Raw genomic sequence first — 22,054 nt, 5'->3', positions numbered from 1 at the left:
TTATGAAAGCACAAATAAGCAACTGGACCCTTATCCCACAGCAGGAGTTGATAATTGAAAGGGCACATCATGTGTATGCCACAAATCTGGCCATGAGAAAGCAGCCAGGATCTGTAATAATAAAGTTACAATCCTGCCAGCAGAGATAGTTAATTCTGACAAAAGCTTGACAGACGGTCAAACTACGAAAACTTGGAGACATTAGAGTGTTTGTGGTAAATGATTACTCGGTGTACATCAGGCAGAAAAGGAGTAAATTTATTCCAGCAGTCAGGGAATGTCAAGAAGCAGGTATGAGATTCAATCTGCTGTATCTAGCTATCTTTACAATATTTTTACCTGGAGGGTCTATGATGTAGAACATGCTAAGGAGGAAGTACAATAGTTTGCCTAGCTAAAAGTGGACTATGGAACATAAGGATATTCTGATTCTTATTCTTCTGATAATAAAGCTCAGACAAAAACTATGGCAGTGAAACATTTTTCAGTGTTCCAAAGGAAAATGCTTGAGACGAAAAAGCACAGGAGTTGACTAGAAGAACCAGGAGTACATTAAAATGAAACAAAGACTGGAGTTGGCAAGCTGAGAGCAACAGGAATTACAAGGCATCAGTCACAGTGAAGTATGTTAGAACAAGAAAACCTGGAAATATTGGACTTTTTTGACTTTGTTAAACTCATAGGTGACTCTAAAAGCATAATCCGTACTTCATGTCATTAGTGTTTGGAAGAAGACTACAGAGAGGTGTAGAGGAAGGAAAGATGCAACTGTAAGTAAAACAGCTGTTGTTCTTAACAGTAGTTTTATAACACATGACATATACTGTGTGCTATATAGTAAAGCTTTTTCAGTTATTTTTGTGTGTAATATGAATATTAAACTGTTGTCCTTTTTTCCTTCTTTCTTTCTTTTTGTTCAGTTTTAATAAATGTACACACTGCAATGTAAAAAGAAAAAAAAAAGCCTGGACAAAAGAGCATGAGATAAGTAAAACTAATACACTTTTCCTTACTTTTGTGTAGGGGAATAACTTGATTAAGGCCCTTGGCTTGCTCTGACAAGTTTTAATGGAAGCAAGTAAATAAAAGAATATTGAATGTAATGAAAAGTTTTCCTTTTATTTAGCAAATAAATGTTCACAATGCAACATGAGGAGCTTGTAGCTGAAGGCAGCGGTGTATCTGGTTGTCATGTCTGTACAGAGAAGCTAATAAGGGCAGAAAAAATATTTTTTTTTATTTCAATGGCTAAAAGATAATGTTTTCTGAAAGCATTCAAGTTATTTTTTACATCTGAGAGAAGAATGCAGATAAGACAAAAATAGACAGCACTTAGTGTAAGTAGAAGCACAGGCTGGATGATGAAATTAGCATGGATAACCTTCATTATAAATTGATTCAAGTCTATGAATGTGGCTGTCAGTCTGGGCCAATTGTTCCTATTAGGAGGGTTAAACATCTTTATTTGAAAATATAAATCTAAACAGTTTTGCCTGGTTGTATTAAGTTAATAGATTATGGGTACATTCTGAGGACGCATTTTTTTTTATTTGAACTAAATTTTGCAAGATGTAACACAGGTTCAAATGGATATAAAATTCTATTAATTCTGTACAAATAGCAATGTTATCTGTAAGAGATATTCTTTACAGTGATAATTCAGTGCATTCTTAGTCTTTTCTGTAAATAACGTAATATGTCATAATGCACACAAATCCCACATTATATTTTCTAAACTTTCAGCAACAGATTTTCATATACTGAAAACTATACAACCCAGACATATTTTTGTTAACCAGAGATGAGCTTTCACATGACAACAAGAAATATGTAAACATGTTTAATTGTATAATTAGTAATACAAGTAATATTTGATATTTCCCAAGATAAGCAACTTAAAGTGCAAATATCAAAGATTATTTTTTTAACAACATTTAAGGTTTCACCTAATGTCATGCAACAGTTTGTAAGTCACTTTTTTGTTTAAAAAAACAAACCTCTTTGGTAATCTTATATTAATATAAATGAAAATAAACCATAGCAACACAATCTCAGTTGCAAACATTATACCTTACAAACAGTGCCAATACAACTGTAGCTGCAAACATCATACATCACTTTTAATATATCTAGTCATTGTTAGCCATTACATAGCTCATTCAGTTCCTGCCTTTATTAAACCTCGTTCCTCTTCTGCGTGTATTGATCTCATATTTCCCATTTTTTCTTATGTAATTAGCTCCTACCCTTTTCCAAAGATCCCAGTTCGTTATTTATCTCTGTTACTATATTTACTTCTAGTTAAGTCACTTTGTTTTTGAAGTATTAAGTACATATTGTAATATTGCTTATTGTCATAATTCTGAACAGACAACTAGCAATATTTCTAGTGTAGTGTGACATAAACTAGCATTTTCAGTGAACTTTCCTGTTTTGTGCATGGCTTTTTCATATCACACACCTCAATAAACATGTATGTCTCTCAGTTATGAAACTGTGAACATAAATATGAAAATATTACTCATAAATGGCAAAAATTAATTTCTCCACTGCAAATGGGATTGGGTCAAATACCTTGGCCAGGTCTTCTATCCAGGTCTTTGGTGACTTTCTTGAAGAAGTCAACTAGGTTTAATAAGCATGATCTATCCTTTAGCCCCACATTGTGCAAGGGGATTACTGTTGCTGTTTTCCACTCCGCTGGAACAAAACCAGTTCTCAGGCTATGGTTAAAGAGGATGCTAAATTGGTCCACTAGGGCCTGTTTTAAATTGTTTAGTTTGCAACCTGGGATGTTATCCGGTAACTGAGGCCATGTTTTTAGCCATGGAGAGCTCAGATATGACATGATATCTAGAGATACTAGGTAGAGGACTGTTAAAACAAGTAAAAGCCTGTAGCATCCTGTCTGTTAAAATCCCAGCAGCCAGTAACAGTGGTGCGTGGGCCTGGGACCGAACATTGCAGTTCAAAACAAAAGCCTTAATGGGATAACTGAAAAAGCAGTTATTCTTGCTGGCAAATTTTAACTCCAGGCAATTAAGGGGCTTTAGAGAAAACAGGATTTTTACAAAGTTTTAGAAATGTTAACATTTGCACTTCTCAGTTTTAAAATAAAATGTCTTTATTTGAAGGCAGATAAGCACTGTGTGTATAACTATTCAAGCTGGTCTTGTATTTATACAGAACTTGTGAATAAACATAATACTATGTACAGAGTGAGTACATTTGCGGGAACATTATACAATTCTTGTGGAGCCATGCCATTTTTAGAAAGAGGAAGATCTTGCTTTTCAAAGGATAATAGCATGGGAATGACTTAGCCTTGCCTGACAGGTAGTGCGAGGACCTGGGGACCAATAGGGTGAGGACTTGTGGGCATGCCAAACGCAGGGCCCCAGGGATAACGCCATAGATGGAAAAATGAAAACTAGGAAGGTAACAGGTATGGGAATTTGGCCAGTGAGATTACTGGCGGTGGGCCTGTCATTACGGTGTGTGGTAAAAGTCTGCCATGTGTGTTAACTGGGTGAATTTTGAAATGCTTGTATTCCATTGAGTGGTTCATAGGTTGGTACTAAGCTATCGGACCTAGGGCCTATACAAGGCTAGCTATAACAATTCCCTCGCTGTTTCTTCCCATAATATTTACTTCCCCTGAACCCCTGTCCAGCAGGGCGACACATGTGATCCCCAGGGTGAACTTCCTATCTCCCATCCAATCGTCAAGGTTTCTTTTGAAGAGGGCCAAAGAGGTGCTCTGCTTGACATGTATGGGCAGTCTGTTCCAGAGTCTGGGTAGTCTCTGGGTCAGGAACCTATCCCTCCAGCATGTTTTGTTCATTGTGATGACAAGGTTTAGATCCCTGGAGCATGTGGCTCTGAGGGATTGGGATTTCTTTGTGTAGCATGTCCAACAGCTCTGGGTTTACCCTCTCCTGGTTAACCCGCTCCTGCAAAGTATGTGACCATCTGTGGGGTCTGAACAGGGAAGGTCTTTTTTTTTTTTTTTTTTTTTTTAAAATGGTAGGTGCTTTATTTCCAAATCTGAGGGCTGTGCAGCGAGTGGTAAAATGGACAAAAGAAAAGAAAAAATAATTTCTTTAAAAATTATTTCATTGAAAATGAGAAGTGATTGTAGCCATATTCAGTTAGAAACCAAGGAAACATGTACATGATCTGTGGCTTAGGGAACCTGAGCAGGGGCGATAACTCAGAAGTGGCATGTGGTATGAACTAGGCCTGTGTAGGTTGTTGGAGTGGCTATATAGAGCATGTAAGTGGGGGTGATTACAGTAAAATTTTTTCCCAGAAGCCGGGATGAATTACAAAGAAACCCAAACCCATTTTTAACTGTTAGTAATAATAAAAGGTTGATCGTGTGAGCTTGAGATGAGACAGTGCCACGTGGAATATAGGTAAAGAGATTCACACTCGCCCAAGTCCATGAGAAGGGTGGTAGGAAGCAGGAGCCTGGCTTAACCGCACCTGGTAGTCTCACAAATTTTTATGATAGGTCTGTGAAAGAATGGGGTATGACAGTTTGTCTAAATTTAAATGAACAAGTACAGGAATCTCTGTAGTTCCAGCCTCACCACCACGAGTGTTGAGGAAAAAAATAAAAAACAAAGAAACTAGTGGTCTTAAAACTTAGTTTGATCTAATCAGTAGTAGTGTGTGGGGGTGGGTACTTGTTCTATAATGCACATTTACGGTCCTGTTTATACTGTTTGCCTTGAATTGGCTGATTTGAAATTTAACAATACATACATTTTCCATACCTACTTTTAAGTATATAAAAGCCAATGTATTTAATATTGTTAAAATATTTATGATTTATTTGTTACAGAGGATCACTTGTCTGTGAAGAATAAAGGTTTGTTGCTTTGAAACACTACCTGGGTTTCATGATTTTTAAAAATAATTGTGACTGAGCTCATCAACGATGTTTTAAGACCAGTAGTTTTTGTTTTTTAATTTGTCTAAATTTGAATCGCCAGCTTCTGGTAGGATGGGTACTTGTCCAATGAGTTGCTTGTTGTTAAACAATACATAGTCGGCCTGTGAGCTGGTTAAAGGACGAATAATGTGCAGCTTGGGAAGTGCGTGTGTGCCAGTAGGGAATCGGAACTTGATCATTGTTGGAATTTAGAGAAACAGGCAAGTGATAGGGAGAATTCCTGGCTACTAAAATCTGATAAGTTTTAAAAAAATGATTACCTTTTTTTGCTGGAAGAGATGCGAATTAGGAGTGAACCAAGCACTTTGGACAAGGTTCGAAAAGTGAGCAAGAAGATAGGGTGGGTCACTGGTCAATGGGCCATGGAGTAAAGCTAGCAGGCTTAGATTAATAGGCCTGTGGGATAGTTGAATACAGAATGAAATATTGTACATGGGATGTGTGGGTACCTGAGGGGTGGTGGAAAAAAAGAACAGGCTTGTGATAAGGAGAATTTCTGCTCTGTGAGCGCTGAATTCACTTGTTCAAAGTGATTGGCCTTTGAGCTGCTAGGGAAGCCAGTTAGGGAACCCCCATATCCTAGGACCAGCCAATGCAGTTAGAAAATATCTGTTAGTCTAAAAGAGAGACCACAAAAAAACCCCACTAACACAAACCTTAGTAAAACACATATGTGGGAGCAATGCTTTTGGTATTGCTTCTTCAGATCTGCCTGTTGGTGATAAATTATTGTAAAGAAAGGTAATGGTAATGAAAACGTAAAACATATCAGGGTCAATGTAGAGTGAAAAGCATTCATGAGAAAACTAGAAGACATATGAATAAATTGAACTTTGGGTCTATCACTGCGTATGATCTATGAGCATTTCCACTATTTATTGTTTATTAGTCCTTCTGTACATGCATTAATGCCAGGAAAAAAAAACAGTTGTATATATAAAACTATCATGGGGAAAAATACCCTTCTAAATAAATAAACTTCAAGTAAATTAAAATTACTGATCCAAAATAACCAAAGTGTCCTGAATGTGTGTTTTGTTAGTAGTAGGCATGGTGATGAAGTTTTCTCAGGTTTAGTATGCTGGAAGTAGATTCCTGGGTGTTCAAGCCAGGCGGTATACATGCTTCAAGTCTAATTTGCCACTCCAGCTCTCATTTCTCTAGGTGGTCATCCATTTAACCTTGGAATTCAGTCTTGAAAATGTGGTCAATGATGTGGAATTGGAAAGAGTTATGTCCAGGCTGGTTATGGCCATGCTTGGAGAGCATGTTGCTGTGGTTTTTGTATCTGATGTTTAGATGCTGGGCTGTCCCGGTTTTCAGTCTGTTGATTGTTTCTTCTTATGAAGAATGCTGGGCAGCATGAACGTTTAGCACGGTAGATTACTGCTTCAGTGTTACAGCTTCTGTGTTGGTGGCTGTGGTAGAAGTGGTTAATGCTGGGACATTGGAATCCTGTTAGGCTGCTCATGTACTTGCAGTATTTGCAGTTCGGTGGTCTACGTAGGAATGTGCCTTTTAAAAGGATAGGGGTGTCTATGGAGTCCCTTCCCATCCTTTCCACTGTGTCCCTGATGTCATTATTTCTCTTTGGGTTGAAGCTGGGCTTTTCTGGTAGCAGGATGCTAAGAGTCAGGTTGTTGCCAAAAATGACTCAGTTGTCCTTGTTTATGTCCATAATAGCTTTGCAGTCCATGGAGTAGGCGATGGCCATTCCATTGTCCTTTATGGTGTTGTTTCATTTTGTTCTGTTCCTTCTGGGGTTGTTGCTGTTGTTTTGAAAGTCTGGGCTAGTGTTTTTTTAGGTAGGAAATAGGCTGGAATATCTTGAGTAAAACCTTTTAGTTGCATCCTTGTGCCATGAAATCCTTCTCTAGGTTTACCACATTTTCTGTGAATTCCTGAATTTCCATCAAAGCCCTTGCTGTCCTGAGAACCTGAGACACTCACATTCTTCTTGGTTTGAAACTGTGGAAGTGGAGTAATAAGTTCACCCTGGTAGGTTTTTGGTACAGGTTGTTGGATAGGTAACTGTTGCCTTTGGTTTTTGAGATCTTGAGGTCCAGAAAGTTGGAGCTGGTCCTGCTGTACGAGGTAGTGAAATTAAAGAAATTAGTGGACTTGCCAATATAGACGTAGAATACTAAGAGATTGGCTTCATCTCTGTTCCAAATAATGAATTTGTCATCAATGTATCTGAGATAGCAGCCCATGTTTTGAATCAAGGGGGAATTGTAGATGTAACAGTTTGTTGAACTGGTAATAGTTGTTCTCGAGTTAACAACCTAAGGGGTCTGCTGATGGCCTTTGTTTCATAGTCCACGGCTGTTCAGTGCTCCTTGTAGGATTCAGTAACTGCATGGATGCAGTAGTCATGTGGAAGCACTGTGTAAAGTGCCTCTACATCAGTCATGACTAAAAAGCATCCCTTGTTAACTGTAATTTGCTGAATTTTCTTAAGAAAATTTCTGGTGTCTAGAATGAATCTGGGGTCTAATCTACACTTCCAGTTAAATGGACAATGGGTTCTTTGATTCCACCTCTGCTGGCTATAATGGGTCTGTAGTATGGGTCTTTAATGCTGTTGTGGGGTTTGGGAGTATATATTACGATGTTGAAAGACGAGTTCACCGAACACATCTTAATCGACACGTAAATATCAACCTTTTGAAATGCCAAACGGCCGCTTCAGCAAATTTTTTCCCAGGGGAAAAAAATCGCAGAGCCATCTTTAGGGATTTCCCCACTGTAGTGCAATCTCTGAGTTGGTATATTTAGTTATGGGAGTGTGGAGGGCGAAACTCCCCACTATGTAGGGTTTGAATGTTTGGTTCATTTGTGTACGGCCGAGACATTTTTCCCCTGGGGAAAAATTTGCTGAAGCGGCCGTTTGGCATTTGAAAAGGTAGATATTTACATGTCGCTTAAGACATGTTCATTGAACTCGTCTTTTGACATCATAATATAGACCCAGGCTTGGGAATGCCAAAAAAGTGGGCAGCTTCGGGTGGGTGGCAGGGATGAAATCCAGCAGGTCGTTACTAATCAGGCTATTGTCACTCATGCTGAAAAGTTCCTCCATGATGTTTTCATAGGCAGCATTGACACAGGATAGGTCGCATTTCTCATAGAAAGCTTGGTTATCTGGCACAGAGGTGATCTTGATGTTATGAGTCTGTCTGTAATGAGAATTCCCCCGCCCTTGTCTGCTTTCATTATTCTGCGGGATGAATCTGAGCTGAGATCTTGAGCTTTATATTCTTCTGGTCTTAAGTTGTAGTAACTTTTTCTGGGAGGTTTGTTTAAGGTTTTCTTAATGTCTGCTTCGCGTTAATGTGGGATGCGGGGGTGCACATCTGTTGCTTGATTTCTTCTTGATGTTGTCTGATTTACCTTTGTTGTGAAAAAATATTTTCAGGTTAGTCTTCCTAGTAAACATTTTAGATCAATTATAGGCTGAACTGGGTCATTCCTTTTGTGAGGAACAAAAGCCAGACCTTTTTCCAAAATGTTTGGCTCGGTGGCGGTTAGGGCTTTTTTTTGAATGGTTCTAGACTTTGTTCCTTGGAGGAGGACTGTTGGGTTCCTCCGATTAAGAAGGTTGGTGGGTGGAATTCAGGTCCCTTTTCAAGTCTTCTACCTGTGGTGTGGGTGATTCACGAGTGAGTGGTTGAGCCTGGGATGATAGATTTCTTTGGAGTGATGACTCTGAAGAAGGGGTGATGCAGTGGAGCTGGAGCTATTGGGGGTCGTTCCATGTGTTGGTTTGCTCCTGGGGTCTAGCCAGGGTAAGGCGGTGCCCCTGTGAAAAACTGGATGGTTTTCCAGAGTACTGTTGGCCTCTGATAGAAGGAGTGGGTTCAGTGTTGTGGCAGGGCCTTTATCGTCTTCTTCATGGGTTATCGTTGAATCATTAAGTCCAGCCATGTTTGCGGTTATTCTTAATCTGGGGAGATTCTTGTGTTTGTCCCCATTCGTGTACCTGTGAAATTTCTGTAGTTTCTTGATCCTCAGTCTTAGGTCCAGTGTTTGGACTTACAATGAGTTTTATTTTGGAGTCTTTATCCGGTATCCTGGTGACGTCTGGTTCGAGCATTTCCTTGAAGGTTTCTGTTGTGCTTAAGGAGGAAATTAACTAGGTTCAGGCCAGCTTTGGTAAGCAGCCATTTCTTGTTCAAATCTTCATTGGCATTTCTGCAGGTCAGTCTTTTATAGAGCCTCAATTCTTTTGGTAGAATCCGCTTCTTGAGGCAGATTTGGAGATAGGTTTCCTCTCATTGTAGGCTCTTGAATGCAAGTAGGGTGTCCTCCAGCGTGAGTAGGATTTGATTTTCCATAATTTTTTGATCAATAAGGTCATTGTGCTGGGGGTCCACTTGGTCATCAAGGGTTGGAGGTGTGAGAATTTCTGTAAGAATCAAATTGTGCATGTTGGAGGGTATGTTGTAGGTCGTGGACAGTAGTCGAGGTGCTGTAGGTCCTGTGAGAGGTGCCTGGAGGTGCTAGTGCAATAATCCCAGAGCCAGAAAGGTGAGGTATCGAAACAGTCAAAACAAGTGAAAGCCTGTAGCAACCTATTTGTTAAAATACCAGCAGCCAGTAACTGCGGTGCATGGGACTGGGTCCAGACACCACAGTTCGAAACAAAAGCCTTAAGGGAATAACTGAAAAAGCAGTTATTCGTGCTGGCAAATCTTAACTCAAGGCAATCGAGTGGTTTTAGAGAAAATAGAATTTTACAAAGTTTTAGAAATCTTTGCAGCATGGGCTTCTCATTTTTAAATGGACCTTTCTTTTATTTGAAGGCAGATGAGCGCAGTATATATAACTTTTCAAGCTGGTCTTGTACGTATACAGAACTTGTGAATAAACATAATACTGTTTACAGAGTGAGTATATTTGTGGGAACATTACACAATGCTTGTGGAGCCATGCCATTGGTAGAAAGAGAAATCTTGCTTTTCATAGGATGGTAGCATGGGGATGACTTGGCCTTGCCCGATAGGTAGTGTGAGGATCTGGGGACCAATAGGATGTGGTCTAGAGGTCATGCAAAACGTGAGGTCTCAACTGTCATAGGTGAAAAAATGAAAACTTGGAAGGTAATAGGTTTGGGAATTCTGCCAAAGAGATTACTGGCAGTGGGCCAGTAATTACAGCCTATGGCAAAAGTCCGCTTTGTGTGTTAATTGTGTGAATTTTGAAATGCTTGTCTTCCATTGCTTGGTTAACCCACTCCTGCAAAATATGCGACTATCTATGGGGTCTGAATTGGGAAGGTGTTTTTTTTTTTAAAATGGGAAGGTTTTTTTTTTTTTTTACAAATCCGAGGGCTTAACGGCAAATGGTAAAACAGGCAAAAGAAAAAAGAAAGTAATTTCTCTTCCCTGTTCAGACCCCAACAACACTGTTGCTGGCCACAAAACCATGCTTATTTATGTTTAAACATGATTTGCAGCATGCATATGTAATTAACATTGCTGCTCACCATGCAGACATGTAAACTTCATGTAGGCTTAAGTTTACTGAATCCCCAGGAATGTCTACGTTATGTTTGTTTATTTCTCTATAATGCCTTTGCTTGACTCCATAATATTTATGTTTACTTGCTTCTCTATTTTTTCACATTCTGTTCTCCCAGACTAAGCCTAGAATTGGTTCATTGTGATCTATGCTCTATTTTGGTAAACAACTATAACAAAATGTTAACATTTAGTGAGGTCTTTACTATTGTACCAGCTATGCATTTTTGTAAAGAATTTCAGTATTTTTATTGAATCAATTATTCAGTTTGCAGTGATCATCATATTTGGTTATCTGGAGCCTTTTTTCCTTTGTATTTTTATACAAAAATAAATTGCCCCAGTACGCAGCCCTTTGGGGCTTCACTGATAATTCACATAGGGATGGACAGGTATTCCCCACCCTGACTTGTTTAACCCACCAAACTACGTATGGATTGACATTTAATGCCATCCAGTATAATTCCATATCTTAATCAAGTAGGTCTGTTGTGTCATGTTAGATAAGCTCTAGTGTGACACTTTCCATGATTGTATCTAATGTATCATTCAGGCTTATGGACCTAATATTGTTTGAATCTGATGGGATAATTCTCCCATTGTGAATTGAGAAGTTGTCTCTGGGTCTGGGCTTGATTTTTGGCAGCTTCTGTTTGCACATTGGCAGATGGCATCCCTACAAATGCCCCATGTGAATTCTGTGAACATTAGTGAACTGCTTAACCATTCTACACTTAAAATGGAGATTGCTTCTTGGTGGGTTTTTACAATTTTATTCTCTGATGTGTGAGCGGAATATGCAAGTTGTGTCATAGAAGCATACTGATGTTTTGTTGTGGCAAAAACTGTAGTGTACTGTTTGTATCACACCTGCATTAAGCTTGCCAGACTGTATTATTTACGTATTCATGTTTATTAATTTGAACAGCATAGTATTAACAGCTGGATTGTTTGGACTTGGTCATGCAGCAGTCTGGATAATGTAATGGTTTGCATTGGACAAATGTTGCTGTCAGTAATAGTACATTACATGTAAATAGTACAGTAGTGTACACACAAACATTCTTCTAGGTATAGTAGGGTACTCATGGAAAATAAGGTGAGATTATCTGTACCTCTGCATATATATGAAACCAAAATAAAAAGTGGACAGCATCTTATTATTGCACTAATACAGCTTGTATGAACATTTGGAGAGGTGCATGTAACGGAAGTATCGCACTGGACACAATTTCCCCTTTTCATGATTGACCTGGGATCACTATTTGGTTAAATTACTTGAAAGTTACACAGCTGGCAAATGAAGGCAGAAGGATTAAAACTCTGTACTTTTGTCACAGGAAACATGTTTAGTCCTCTTCAGAAACTGCTGGACTATTTATTTATTTTTTATTGTTGAAGGCTACAGTTGTTGGGTACTTACTTGTTTTAATGACTGGCTAAGATGTCTGTTTGGCTCACTTTAGCAAAGTTGCATCGTCTTAACTGTTGGGTGTTTTAGAAAATAAATAATTCTGCATCTTGTGCACTACACACCTTGTTTGCCACCAGGATGCCAGCTAAAAAAAACATAAGATGCATTGTATGAACTGTCAAGTCGGATTTCTTTTCAAACTTCCTGTAATGTGGTCTAATGACGGCAAAAGATTTTTACAGGGTAAAAGGAAGGAAGAAAGGGTGGGTAATCCAGTTTTAAATAAGCAGAAAACATTTATATGTTTGCCAGAAAGAATCATTGAAATCAAAAAAGATCCTTAGATTTATTCTTACAGTGTGAAGAAGGATCTTAAAAATTTCTCCCCACCCTTTGCCATTCGTATGGGGTTTCCATGACAATAATGCCTCAGGCGTGTCCTTTATAGATGGCTAATTGCCTGCCTCCACAGTCCTATTGGATTAGTTTTAAAAATCACTAAAGATGTCTAATGCACACATAGGTTAGCAAAGCTAGCACTTGTGACATCAGTGCAACAATGAAAATTATGAATGAACCCAGATCTGACAAGAGCAAGCTGACGTTTTTATCTGCATCTCTTTTTCAGTGAGAACAGTCACTGGTGTGTGATACTCCTCTTCTTTCTCCGCTGAACGGCATTCTAATTTCAATGACTGTCAAGTCTTTCTGTCTCAGCAGGTACAGCAGCTACTGAAGGCTGTTTTATTCATTTTACTGCAGACTAGGCACAGAATTTAGAAATATTTATTCTGCTGTCTCCATTTGTGTATGTCAGTGGGAGATAACTTTTGCCAAATTATTGCAGACAAGTTTAAAAGTAAAGCTGTGTTGCTTTAGGTTTTACACAGGTGTGGCATGCTATATTTCTTGAACCTTACAACTCGTTCTCTCATTGCTCGTTAACAACTTAGACAGCTGCCACTATTTTTGCATTCTAGTTTGCTTGTTAAAATTATTTAATAATGTTCTGAATTTACTACCTGAACAGACTGCCAATGAAATGCATCTTTTAAATGGTTACTGAAGTTTTGGTTTTATAATTTCATTGTAATTGGACATTTACTTTGTTTAGTTTATTTTGACATACTTATACGTATTACCAGTTTTGGAAATTGAGAATTTGTTTAAGTATAGATGGTGAAATAAGATGTGACAGATTGATTTGATATAGAGCAGTACTTAAACAAGAGAGAGATAGTATAATGAGGGGTGGGTTGGGGGGGTCATCATAGTAGATGACGCCTTAGGTCTTCTGTGCTATGAGCTGAACTGAGTAGTTAATTTGGGAGCTGCGATGTATTACTGTGAGCATCACCTCCTTCTAAACAGAAGGAGCACTAATGTTTTGCAGGTACTGTACCCCTGTGATGCTCCAGGATGTTTGTCTGTCCTACAGTAGTATTACTTGAGTAGGAGTCCTGATGGGCACTGACTGTGAGGGAGGTTGGTGTGATCAGCAGTAGTACATCCAAGAATTTAGTTGTTGGCTGTGTCTTTTTGGGAGCCAGTGATACTCAAGTGCTCCATCTCCACATCTCAGCTATTTCTGCTGATTGGGGGAGGTTTGGCTGATGGAAGGAAAATATTGGCTCATGGGTCACATGAGAGGCATTGTTAGTAGAGCAGATGGCTAAGCAGCACAGCAAAACCAGTTGAGAGCTACATTTGTGAGATTAAGGATTGTTAATCATTAAACCATGTGGCTTGTAGAGAAATATAACTGACACAGTTTTGCTTTATGATCATGCAGTTATTGCCTTCCTTATAGATCAAGACTTACTCATATTTTATTTAGCCATTCTTATCCTATTCAAGTAACTGTTATTTTCCCTTGTTTTTATTTTATTATTTATTTATCCTTTGATCATGTTAGTCCTGTTAGGCTAGCAGCCTCTTTTCATGGGAGACCTGTGGTGGTATTTATACTATTGGAGCATAGGGGAGCTTCCCCTGCTCTTTTCGATAGGTGCTGTAGGCTATAGAGGTGACATCAAGTCTGAGAAACGACAGGATGGAAAAAAACATCTTCTGTTTCTCTGTTAGTTTACTAGTTCTCTATGTTAGTACGTAGTATACTTAGAAAGTAAGTATCTAAGTGGTCAGGGCCCCCACATTAGGGGGTGCAGGGGCACAACCCACCTGGGAAAACTCCTTTAACCTTACCTTTTTTTGGTTTCTGATTGCAGAGGTCTAGTGAGGTGATGGGGTTATGTGATTGATTGCCTGAAGCACAATCACCCAAGAGACGCAGAATCAAAGTAGACACAAATTGTTTTATGTCTGTACTATGCAATCTTGAACTTGTATCATGTTTCTGACCTTACAACTTCTTCAGTTCGGCCTTTCCACTTATCTATATACAACCCTTCTGTGAAAAATACTTCATTTTATTTCCCATGATTTGTTTGCTCCTTCTTCAAACTGCATCTGGTTGTGTTATACAGCTTTTTCTTGTTGTTGTTATTGTACTATACTCATTTGGACTATGTGTATTCCATTAATACACTTAAATATTTCTATGTTGTTTTCATCCACCTTTTTTGCAGGGCCTTTTACTTAATACCCAATTTTAATCAGCTGGTGTAGCCCTCAGACTGTAGTAGAACCTCCATTTTTGTGTGTGTGTGTCTATAGGACCTGTCAAACTCCTACTCTGCTCCTCTTTCAGCAGGGCCAAGTGCCTGCTGTCCACCTTTAGGTAACTGCACCTTGTAAGGGTATCCCCAAGAGAGCCCTCTCTCTTCCCAGATCTCTGGTCGTTCCCACCTTGGCAGCATCACAGGTGGATTCCCTGCCCCTGTGACAGTGGACCAGTATGAGAAACATATTATTTTTTCTGCCTAAAGGAGCCAATCTTTAATGGTGGTTACCTTCACTAAAATTCTACTGATTTTAGTCATTCACCCCTGTTCTATTCATCACTATATCCCCTTAGTCAAAACTGCCCACAGACTAAGATTGTATCCTTCGAATGTTCTCCCTTAGCATTGCCATTTTGTTGCCTTATTAGCAGGAGGGAAGCTTACCTCTTGGTGTTGCACCAACCCTGACCCTGGTATATTGTTGTGTATAAAAAGTACGCTGCTTCATTTAGTGTGAAATCTTCTCTTCCCCTCCATTTACTCAAGGTAAGAGGCTACCGGGTGAATATTGGTCATTTTAATGACAACTGATTAATTGACGACCATTTGGTTGAGACTGACTGATAATACAGGGTAGTTTGATAACATTTTTTTTCACTTTGTCTTTTATGAAGATGGGCAAAGCATTCAACAGTCCTATGCAGGGAGATGTGTTTCTTGCACATTTCATGATTTTATTTATCTCCAAGTCATTAAACCTCATATTAAAGTGATAATAAGTCAAAACATTAATTGACTGTGTGGCACTTCACTGAACTTTTTAGTTTTGATCAAATTATCAGTGACTAATAATTTTGACTAATAATGTTGCCACTGAGCTGACCTGCTGTGCTATCATTGTGGAAATGTAGATGTTAAGTTGTCAATCTCACCTTCATTCTTGCTGGATGGGTTCGGAGCCGAACCTCTGTTCTGACTCGGCCTATTACTAAAGTTCGAGAGCTATTTTTACCGGCTCGAGGCTATTCTATGCCCCATAATGCTAGGCGTGATATACCCAGATCTCATTTGCCGCTTCAGCTACGAGGTTGCGTCTTTTTGCCGGCTCCAGGTTGTATTAATATTTTTCTTGTATTTAGTCAGCTTTTTGGGTTAAAATCTTAGCAATGTTTTTTTATAGTTACTACCCTTTAGAGATCCCCTGTTTAGGATTCCCAATTAGGTAGTTTTTTATACAGTTTTTCCCCTCACTGAATAGTTAGGCCCTTGGCCAAACCTCTTCCATAGTTTTTTGTTGGTAGATGTATGTGTGTGCCTAGTTAAATTGTATTAATAAGTGTGGAGTTTTTTGTTTATTTCTTGGCCTGTTACAACCTTTTTGTGTGTGTGTGTTTGGCTGATTGTGACTAGACCTCCCAGAGTTGTCTTTTTCTGCCCGTCATCCTTGTTTCAGGATGTCGAAAGACACCAAGGTCTTGGGCTTCAAGATGTGCGACTCGTGCTGTCAGAAGATGTCTCTGACAGACGGTTACACTTCTTGTGTATATTGCTTGGGCCCTCTGCACCTGCAGGACTCTTGTTCTGTCTGCCATGCATTCAGTCCAAGAGTCCTGCAGGAACGCAGAAACAAACTTATTTTGAGAGGCTTGTTAAAGCCCGAAGGTTCCCCGGCTAAGCCTTCATCGGGTAAACCTTCCAAGCCTGACAAACCGTCGGCTCCATGTTCGGAGCCATCGCCGAGCGGTGCTACTACTTACCATGCATCGGTTCCGGCTGGAACCGATGATTCGCGGCCTCAGTCGGCTCCGACTCTGCTGTCGGAGCCATCTTCAAGCAAGAAGAGTTCCAGGTCTCCTTCCCTGGAATCTGTCCATTCGGCTCCGAAGTCTCCCTTGTTATCGGAGCAGAGTCACAGGTACCATTCTTCTCGGTCTTCCAGGCTGTCGGACCATGACCTCGAGAGGGTGGTTAGCAGACTACTTAAGTCGTAGGCACTGGCCCAAATGTTGCATAGCCCTCCTCATCAAGCAGTGGCTTTCACTACTCCCTCTTCGATTCCTCCTCTGACTCTTCCTGTGAGTTTGGAGCCGGAGATCGTAGGGGTCAGGTCCGTTAGAACGTCGGAGCCGATACCACTCCTTTCGGCTCCGATCTCTTCTGTGGTTCCATCCTTGGAGGGATCCGGGCGCAGGGACTCTCTCGTCGATTCCGAGGGGGTGAGTGGCATCGGACCCTTGTCTGACCCTGTTCTCCCTCTCGGAGCTTCGGTGCAGGTGAGTTCGGCTCCGACATTAGCCTCGGTGCCGAAGGGATTCCTTGTCTCTTTGGAGCGGGGACCCCCCTTCCCTGCCTTATAGGGGCGCCTTTGAGGTCATGAGGAGTGTGCTGGCCCCTGTGCCTGCTCCACGATCGGCTCATTCGGCTTCTCCCTCTGTGGTGCCTGCTTCAGTCTCTACCCGCTCTTCCGATCCCGAGCGTGGAGAACCGACGCTACAGGTAGCCCCGTTGGGCATATCCTCCTCTTCCGAGGCCTCCCCTGATCCTTCAGGGGGAGCCCCCTCGAAAGAGAAAATGCAAGAGGAAGCATGTAGACTCCCCTGAGTCAGTCACATTGGACACTGACTTGGATGACTCAGAAGGGTCCCCAAGGTCCCCCTCTGAGGATGTCTCATTTTCTGACATCCTGGAGATTCCTAAGCAGAGGGGAAACTGGTCTGCTCTTAACCCTTCTGAGGACGAGTCGGTGTACCTGGATGTGTTCGGTTCTCGCCCTTCCACCTCCTGGGTGTCTCCGCCTTTCGACCCGCTCATGGATGTGGTGGCTTGAAAGGCATGGACGGCTCCGGATACTATGAAACCAACTCCCCGGAGGCCTACAAAATTTATTACAGCCCCTTCTGACAAGCAGTTTCTAACTAAGGGTGTCCCTGTTGATGCCATGGTGGTGGCGGCGGCCACTAAAAAGGAGTTGGCTGACCCTTCAGTACCTGTCCATCCTCCTAATAAGGAATCTAGGACTATGGACAGGTATGGCAAGCGGAGGTTTTCCTCAGCGACCTTTGCTATGCAGTCGCTGAATTATTTGTGCCATTTCACCCATCTCCAGAGAGATCTTCTCAAGGAGCTGGGTGATACCTTACAGGACCCATCAGCTGCGGGGTCTCAGGAAAAGATCAACTCCCAGCTGGGGACCCTAAACTCTGTTGTCAACTCCTCCATGCAGCTCATTTCCTATGCAGCCGATGGAGCGAGTAGGGCTGCAGGCACGGGTGTTGCTCTAAGGAGACATGCCTGGATGCGGCTTTGCAATTTTGCTGACCCCCTTCAAGGCGTCCTTCACTAGTACCCCCTTTGGTTCTGCCTTGTTTGGACCTCAAGTGAAAGGATACATTGACCAGGTGCGAGCAGGAAGGCAAGACTCTCTCTGCCGTAGGAGTTCATTTTTCTACCCCTTCTAGACCATACCCTAAGGGTCAGAAAGGTGGGAAAATGTGGTTCCGCAAACCTCAGGGAGTACTGCCTGACGCACGTGGTGAGCTTCCCTCCAGAGGCAGAGGAGGGAACAATAATAGACGCGGCCCGAGGGGCAGGGGGGGGGTCCGCAGAATCAGGGTAGCAGAGAATCCTTCTCTGACAAACCCTTCCAGCACCCCTGAGGAGCTGCCCGACTGTCCACCTTCGGAGGCAGTCGGGGGAAGACTATCACTGTACCCAGAAGCCTGGCATTCCCTCACGCAAGACAATTGGGTACGGTCAATCATATCCGAGGGTTACAAAATTCCCTTTATTCATACCCCACAACCGCCAAAAGGGCCCCTTCCAGACGTTCCACCCGGTCTGAGGGATCAAGCAGCACTAGAAATTTCAAAGCTGCTAGAAAAAAGAGCCATCCAGCCAGTCCCAGCAGACCAGCAAGGATCCGGAGTCTACTCCAAGTTCTTTTTGGTACCAAAAAAGACAGGGGACTGGAGACCTATTTTGGATCTCAGGCTGAACAAGTCTGTTCAAAGAACGAAATTCCGGATGGTCGCGCTTCAGTCCATTCTACCCTTCCTGGGTCAGGACATTTGGATGTGCTCTATAGACCTTCAGGATGCATATCAAAATGAACAGGTGCTCCAGGAGGTTTCTCTGCTTCCGGCTGGGAGCCAGTCACTACCAATTCAGAGCCCTGCCCTTTGGCCTCACCACAGCCCCCAAGGTGTTTACCAAATGCATGGCAGTGGTTGCGGCTCACCTGAGACGAAAAGGATTCCAGGTGTTTCCATACTTAGACGACTGGCTCCTTACTGCCACCACCAAGCGTCAGCTACTCCATTACAGAGATTATACCCTCCAAATTTGCAACGAGCTAGGTATCTCTATAAACTCCGAAAAGTCTGCCTTGTCAGTCTATTACCTTCATAGGCGCCGTTTTAAACACTGTGGAACTGTCAGCAAAACTGCCTGTACAAAGGATTTCAGACATTCGAGGTCATGTTCAAATCCTACTACAAGAGAGCAGAGTCCAGGCCCCATTCATACTAAAAACCCTAGGTCTCATGGCAGCAGCTATCACATTACTCCCCCTAGCTCACTTTCACATGCGGATCCTGCAATGGATGCTGTTTTCCCACTGGTCCTTTCAACAGCTTCCAATGTCACACAGTATTCTAATCACTCAGTAATGCAAAAGACACCTTTCGTGGTGGATGGTCTCTCCTCAGGTTCTTCAGGGCAGACCCTTTGTCCTTCCTCCTCCCGTGGCTACTGTGACAACGGATGCCTCCCTGATCGGGTGGGGGGGGGGGGGCATTTTCAGGGCAGAACAGTCCAGGGCACATGGAAGCCCTTCGAAAGCCACCTACACATAAATGTCTTTGAAATGAGAGCGGTACTTTTAGCGTTGCAGGCCCTTCAAGACTCTCTACCCACCGGGACTATTGCAATTCAGACAGACAATATGTCTGTAGTGTGGTACATCAACAAACAGGGCGGAACCAGGTCCTCTCCCCTATGTCGAGAAGCACTCAGACTGTGGCAGTGGGCGATCTCTTCTCAACGGTTTCTGGTAGCAGAGCATATCCCCGGCAAGTCCAACGTCATAGCGGACAGGCTGAGCAGAGCCATTCTCATGCCCCACGAGTGGTCTCTCAACCAGCTAGTAGCGGAAAAAATGTACAGGAGGTGAGGTCAACCTTGCTGCAATCTTTTTGCAACCCCTCAAAACAGCAAGTGCCCAGACTTCTTCACCCTCTTCCCTCTCCCAGGTCTTCCCCCCAGAGATGCTGTAGTCCACGATTGGCCCTGGGGTCTTCTGTATGCTTTCCCCCACTTTCCCTTAATTACTCAGCTAATCCAGAAAGCAACTGTTTTGAGATCCAGAATGATCCTTGTTGCCCCTTACTGGCCTCGACAAATTTGGTTTTCGTTCCTGCAACGTCATCTACTAGATCAACCCTGGCATCTGGACCCAGAGCCAGATTTTCTGACACATCAGTTGGGCGGGCTGCATCAATCTTTCAACCTCACAGCTTGGTTGCTCCACTTCCAACCCTAGCCAGGCTTCCCTCAGTCTCTCATTCAGTTCGTGACATCATCCTCGCTTCGCACAAGTCTACTACCAGAAAGACTTATGCTAGCAAATGGAAGCATTTCTCTGTTTGGGCAGGGGAGAAACAAGTTGATCCTTTTACAGCCTCTGTCCATACAGTCTTAGAGTTTTTGGCAGAACTTTTTCAAATGGGATCTTCTTCAGCCACCATCAGAGTTCAGTTGGCAGCCATTGTGAATTTTCACGTTGGATTGTCAGAGACCAGCATTATGTCACACAAACTTTGTAAAGCCTTTCTAAAAGGAACCCTCTTACTTAGGTCCCCGGTAAAAGATCCTCCCCCACCATGGGACCTAAATTTGATGCTGTCTTCTTTAATTCTCCCTCCCTTTGAACCTGCAGCTTCCTATTCATTAAAGTTGCTCTCTTGGAAAAAACTGTTTTTAGTAGCCATCACTTCAGCGAGAAGGGTATCAGAACTTCAAGCCCTTTGTGTTCGCCCTCCTTTCCTTGTTTTTCACAAAGATAGAGTGTCACTTAGGACTAATCCGTCCTTTTTACCCAAAGTACTCTCTGAAAAAAAATCTGAATCAGACCATCGATCTTCCTGTTTCTTCCCACTTTATACCAATAGGTCTGAACGGAAGTTACATTGTCTAGACGTTCACCATCAATTACGCTTCTACCTGGATAGAACCAAGCAGACGAGAAAATCAGAACAGCTCTTCCTGTCTTACATGGAAGGGAAACAAGGCCTGCCAGTTTCCAAAGTAACCTTGTCCAGGTAGTCGACCTCTGTTATCATGTTGATTTACCAACTGAGGCATAAAGAGCTCCCTATTAAGCCCCAGAGCTCATTCAACCAGAGCATTAGCTTCTTCAGTAGCCTTTCAGGCAAGATTGCCAATGGATTCCACTTGTGCAGCGGCCACATGGGCCTCTCCTCATACCTTCATTTCTCATTACAAGCTGGACATGACCTCTAGAAGTAGGGCTGATTTTGGTTCCACTGTACTAGTTTGTTCCATTGAGCCACCCAGGACTAAGGTGCTAGGGACGCTGTCCCATCCAGCAAGAATGAAGGCGAGATTGACAACTTAACATTGAGAAGTTATGTACTTACCATAACGTTCCATGTTAGTTGTCTTCTTCTCGCCTTCTTTCTTATGTCCCACCCTCCATCCCCCTAGCCTGGCAAGACCGAGAGTATCTTCTGAGATGTGTTATCATGAGAGTTATGTCCTTAGCTACCTCTTTCCTTTTCTTGGTAACTCTTATAAGAGTTTTGTATACCTAGATGTATAGAAGTAGATATATATAACCTATGAACCTATACTAACCTCGAAAAAGGGCATAGCAAAATTAATTTAAAATGGGTGGCGAAAGCCAAACATATTCTGGCTAGGCTTATAAATGCCCTAGGGCAGATAGCCTAGTATGAACCTATGAACCTATATATATATATATATATATATATATATATATATATATATATATATATATATATGTATTCTCTGTCATGGTGGGGACATGTATGTCCATAGTGTTAGCTATCAAACGAGATCTGGGTATATCATGCCTAGCTTTATGGGACATAGGATAGCCTCGAGCTGGTAAAAATAGCTCTCGAGCTTAATAATAGGCCGAGTCGAAGCCGAGGTTCGGCTCCGAACCCATCCAGCAAGAAAGAAGGCGAGAAGAAGACAACTAACATGGAACGTTATGGTAAGTACATAACTTCTCATTTTATAACACATAACTATTGTGCCTGATCAGGGTAGAATGCAGGTAGACTGCAATGTAATGCAATAACTGTTGGATATGATACTGTTAGAATTGCTTAAGCGTATGTTGATATTGCAAATATCATTGCAGCAAAGAAAATTTTAGAAGTGTCCTAATCGGATATACCCCAAGTGATACCGTAAGGATTGAAAAGTGATGGTTTGTTCACTCTGTGCTTGGTTATAGATAGTTGCAGATTTATGATGTTCTGTAGCT

At 41.7% G+C, this 22,054-nt stretch overlaps 1 protein-coding gene across 3 annotated transcripts in view; it reads left to right on the top strand.

Moving 5' to 3' along the window:
• ACOT7 (acyl-CoA thioesterase 7) overlaps positions 1 to 22,054 on the top strand; it is a 2,743,423-nt gene that overhangs the window by 194,275 nt on the left and 2,527,094 nt on the right. The window contains exon 1 of one of the 3 annotated variants that reach the window (XM_044063021.1): positions 12,573 to 12,616. The exons of the other annotated variants lie outside the window; for them this stretch is intronic. Within the exon in view, the coding sequence (XP_043918956.1) occupies positions 12,588 to 12,616 (29 nt within the window). The 5' untranslated portion in view covers positions 12,573 to 12,587. Of the gene's footprint in view, positions 1 to 12,572; positions 12,617 to 22,054 lie in introns of those variants that run through there. 3 annotated transcript variants of the gene reach the window in all.

The sequence above is a fragment of the Protopterus annectens genome, chromosome 2.part1, assembly GCF_019279795.1.
Source record: "Protopterus annectens isolate FY-2018-M chromosome 2.part1, PAN1.0, whole genome shotgun sequence".
Classification (NCBI taxonomy): Eukaryota; Metazoa; Chordata; order Ceratodontiformes; family Protopteridae; genus Protopterus; species Protopterus annectens.
Note: the sequence above shows the minus strand (reverse complement) of the source record. Positions and strands in the feature narration are given on the sequence as shown.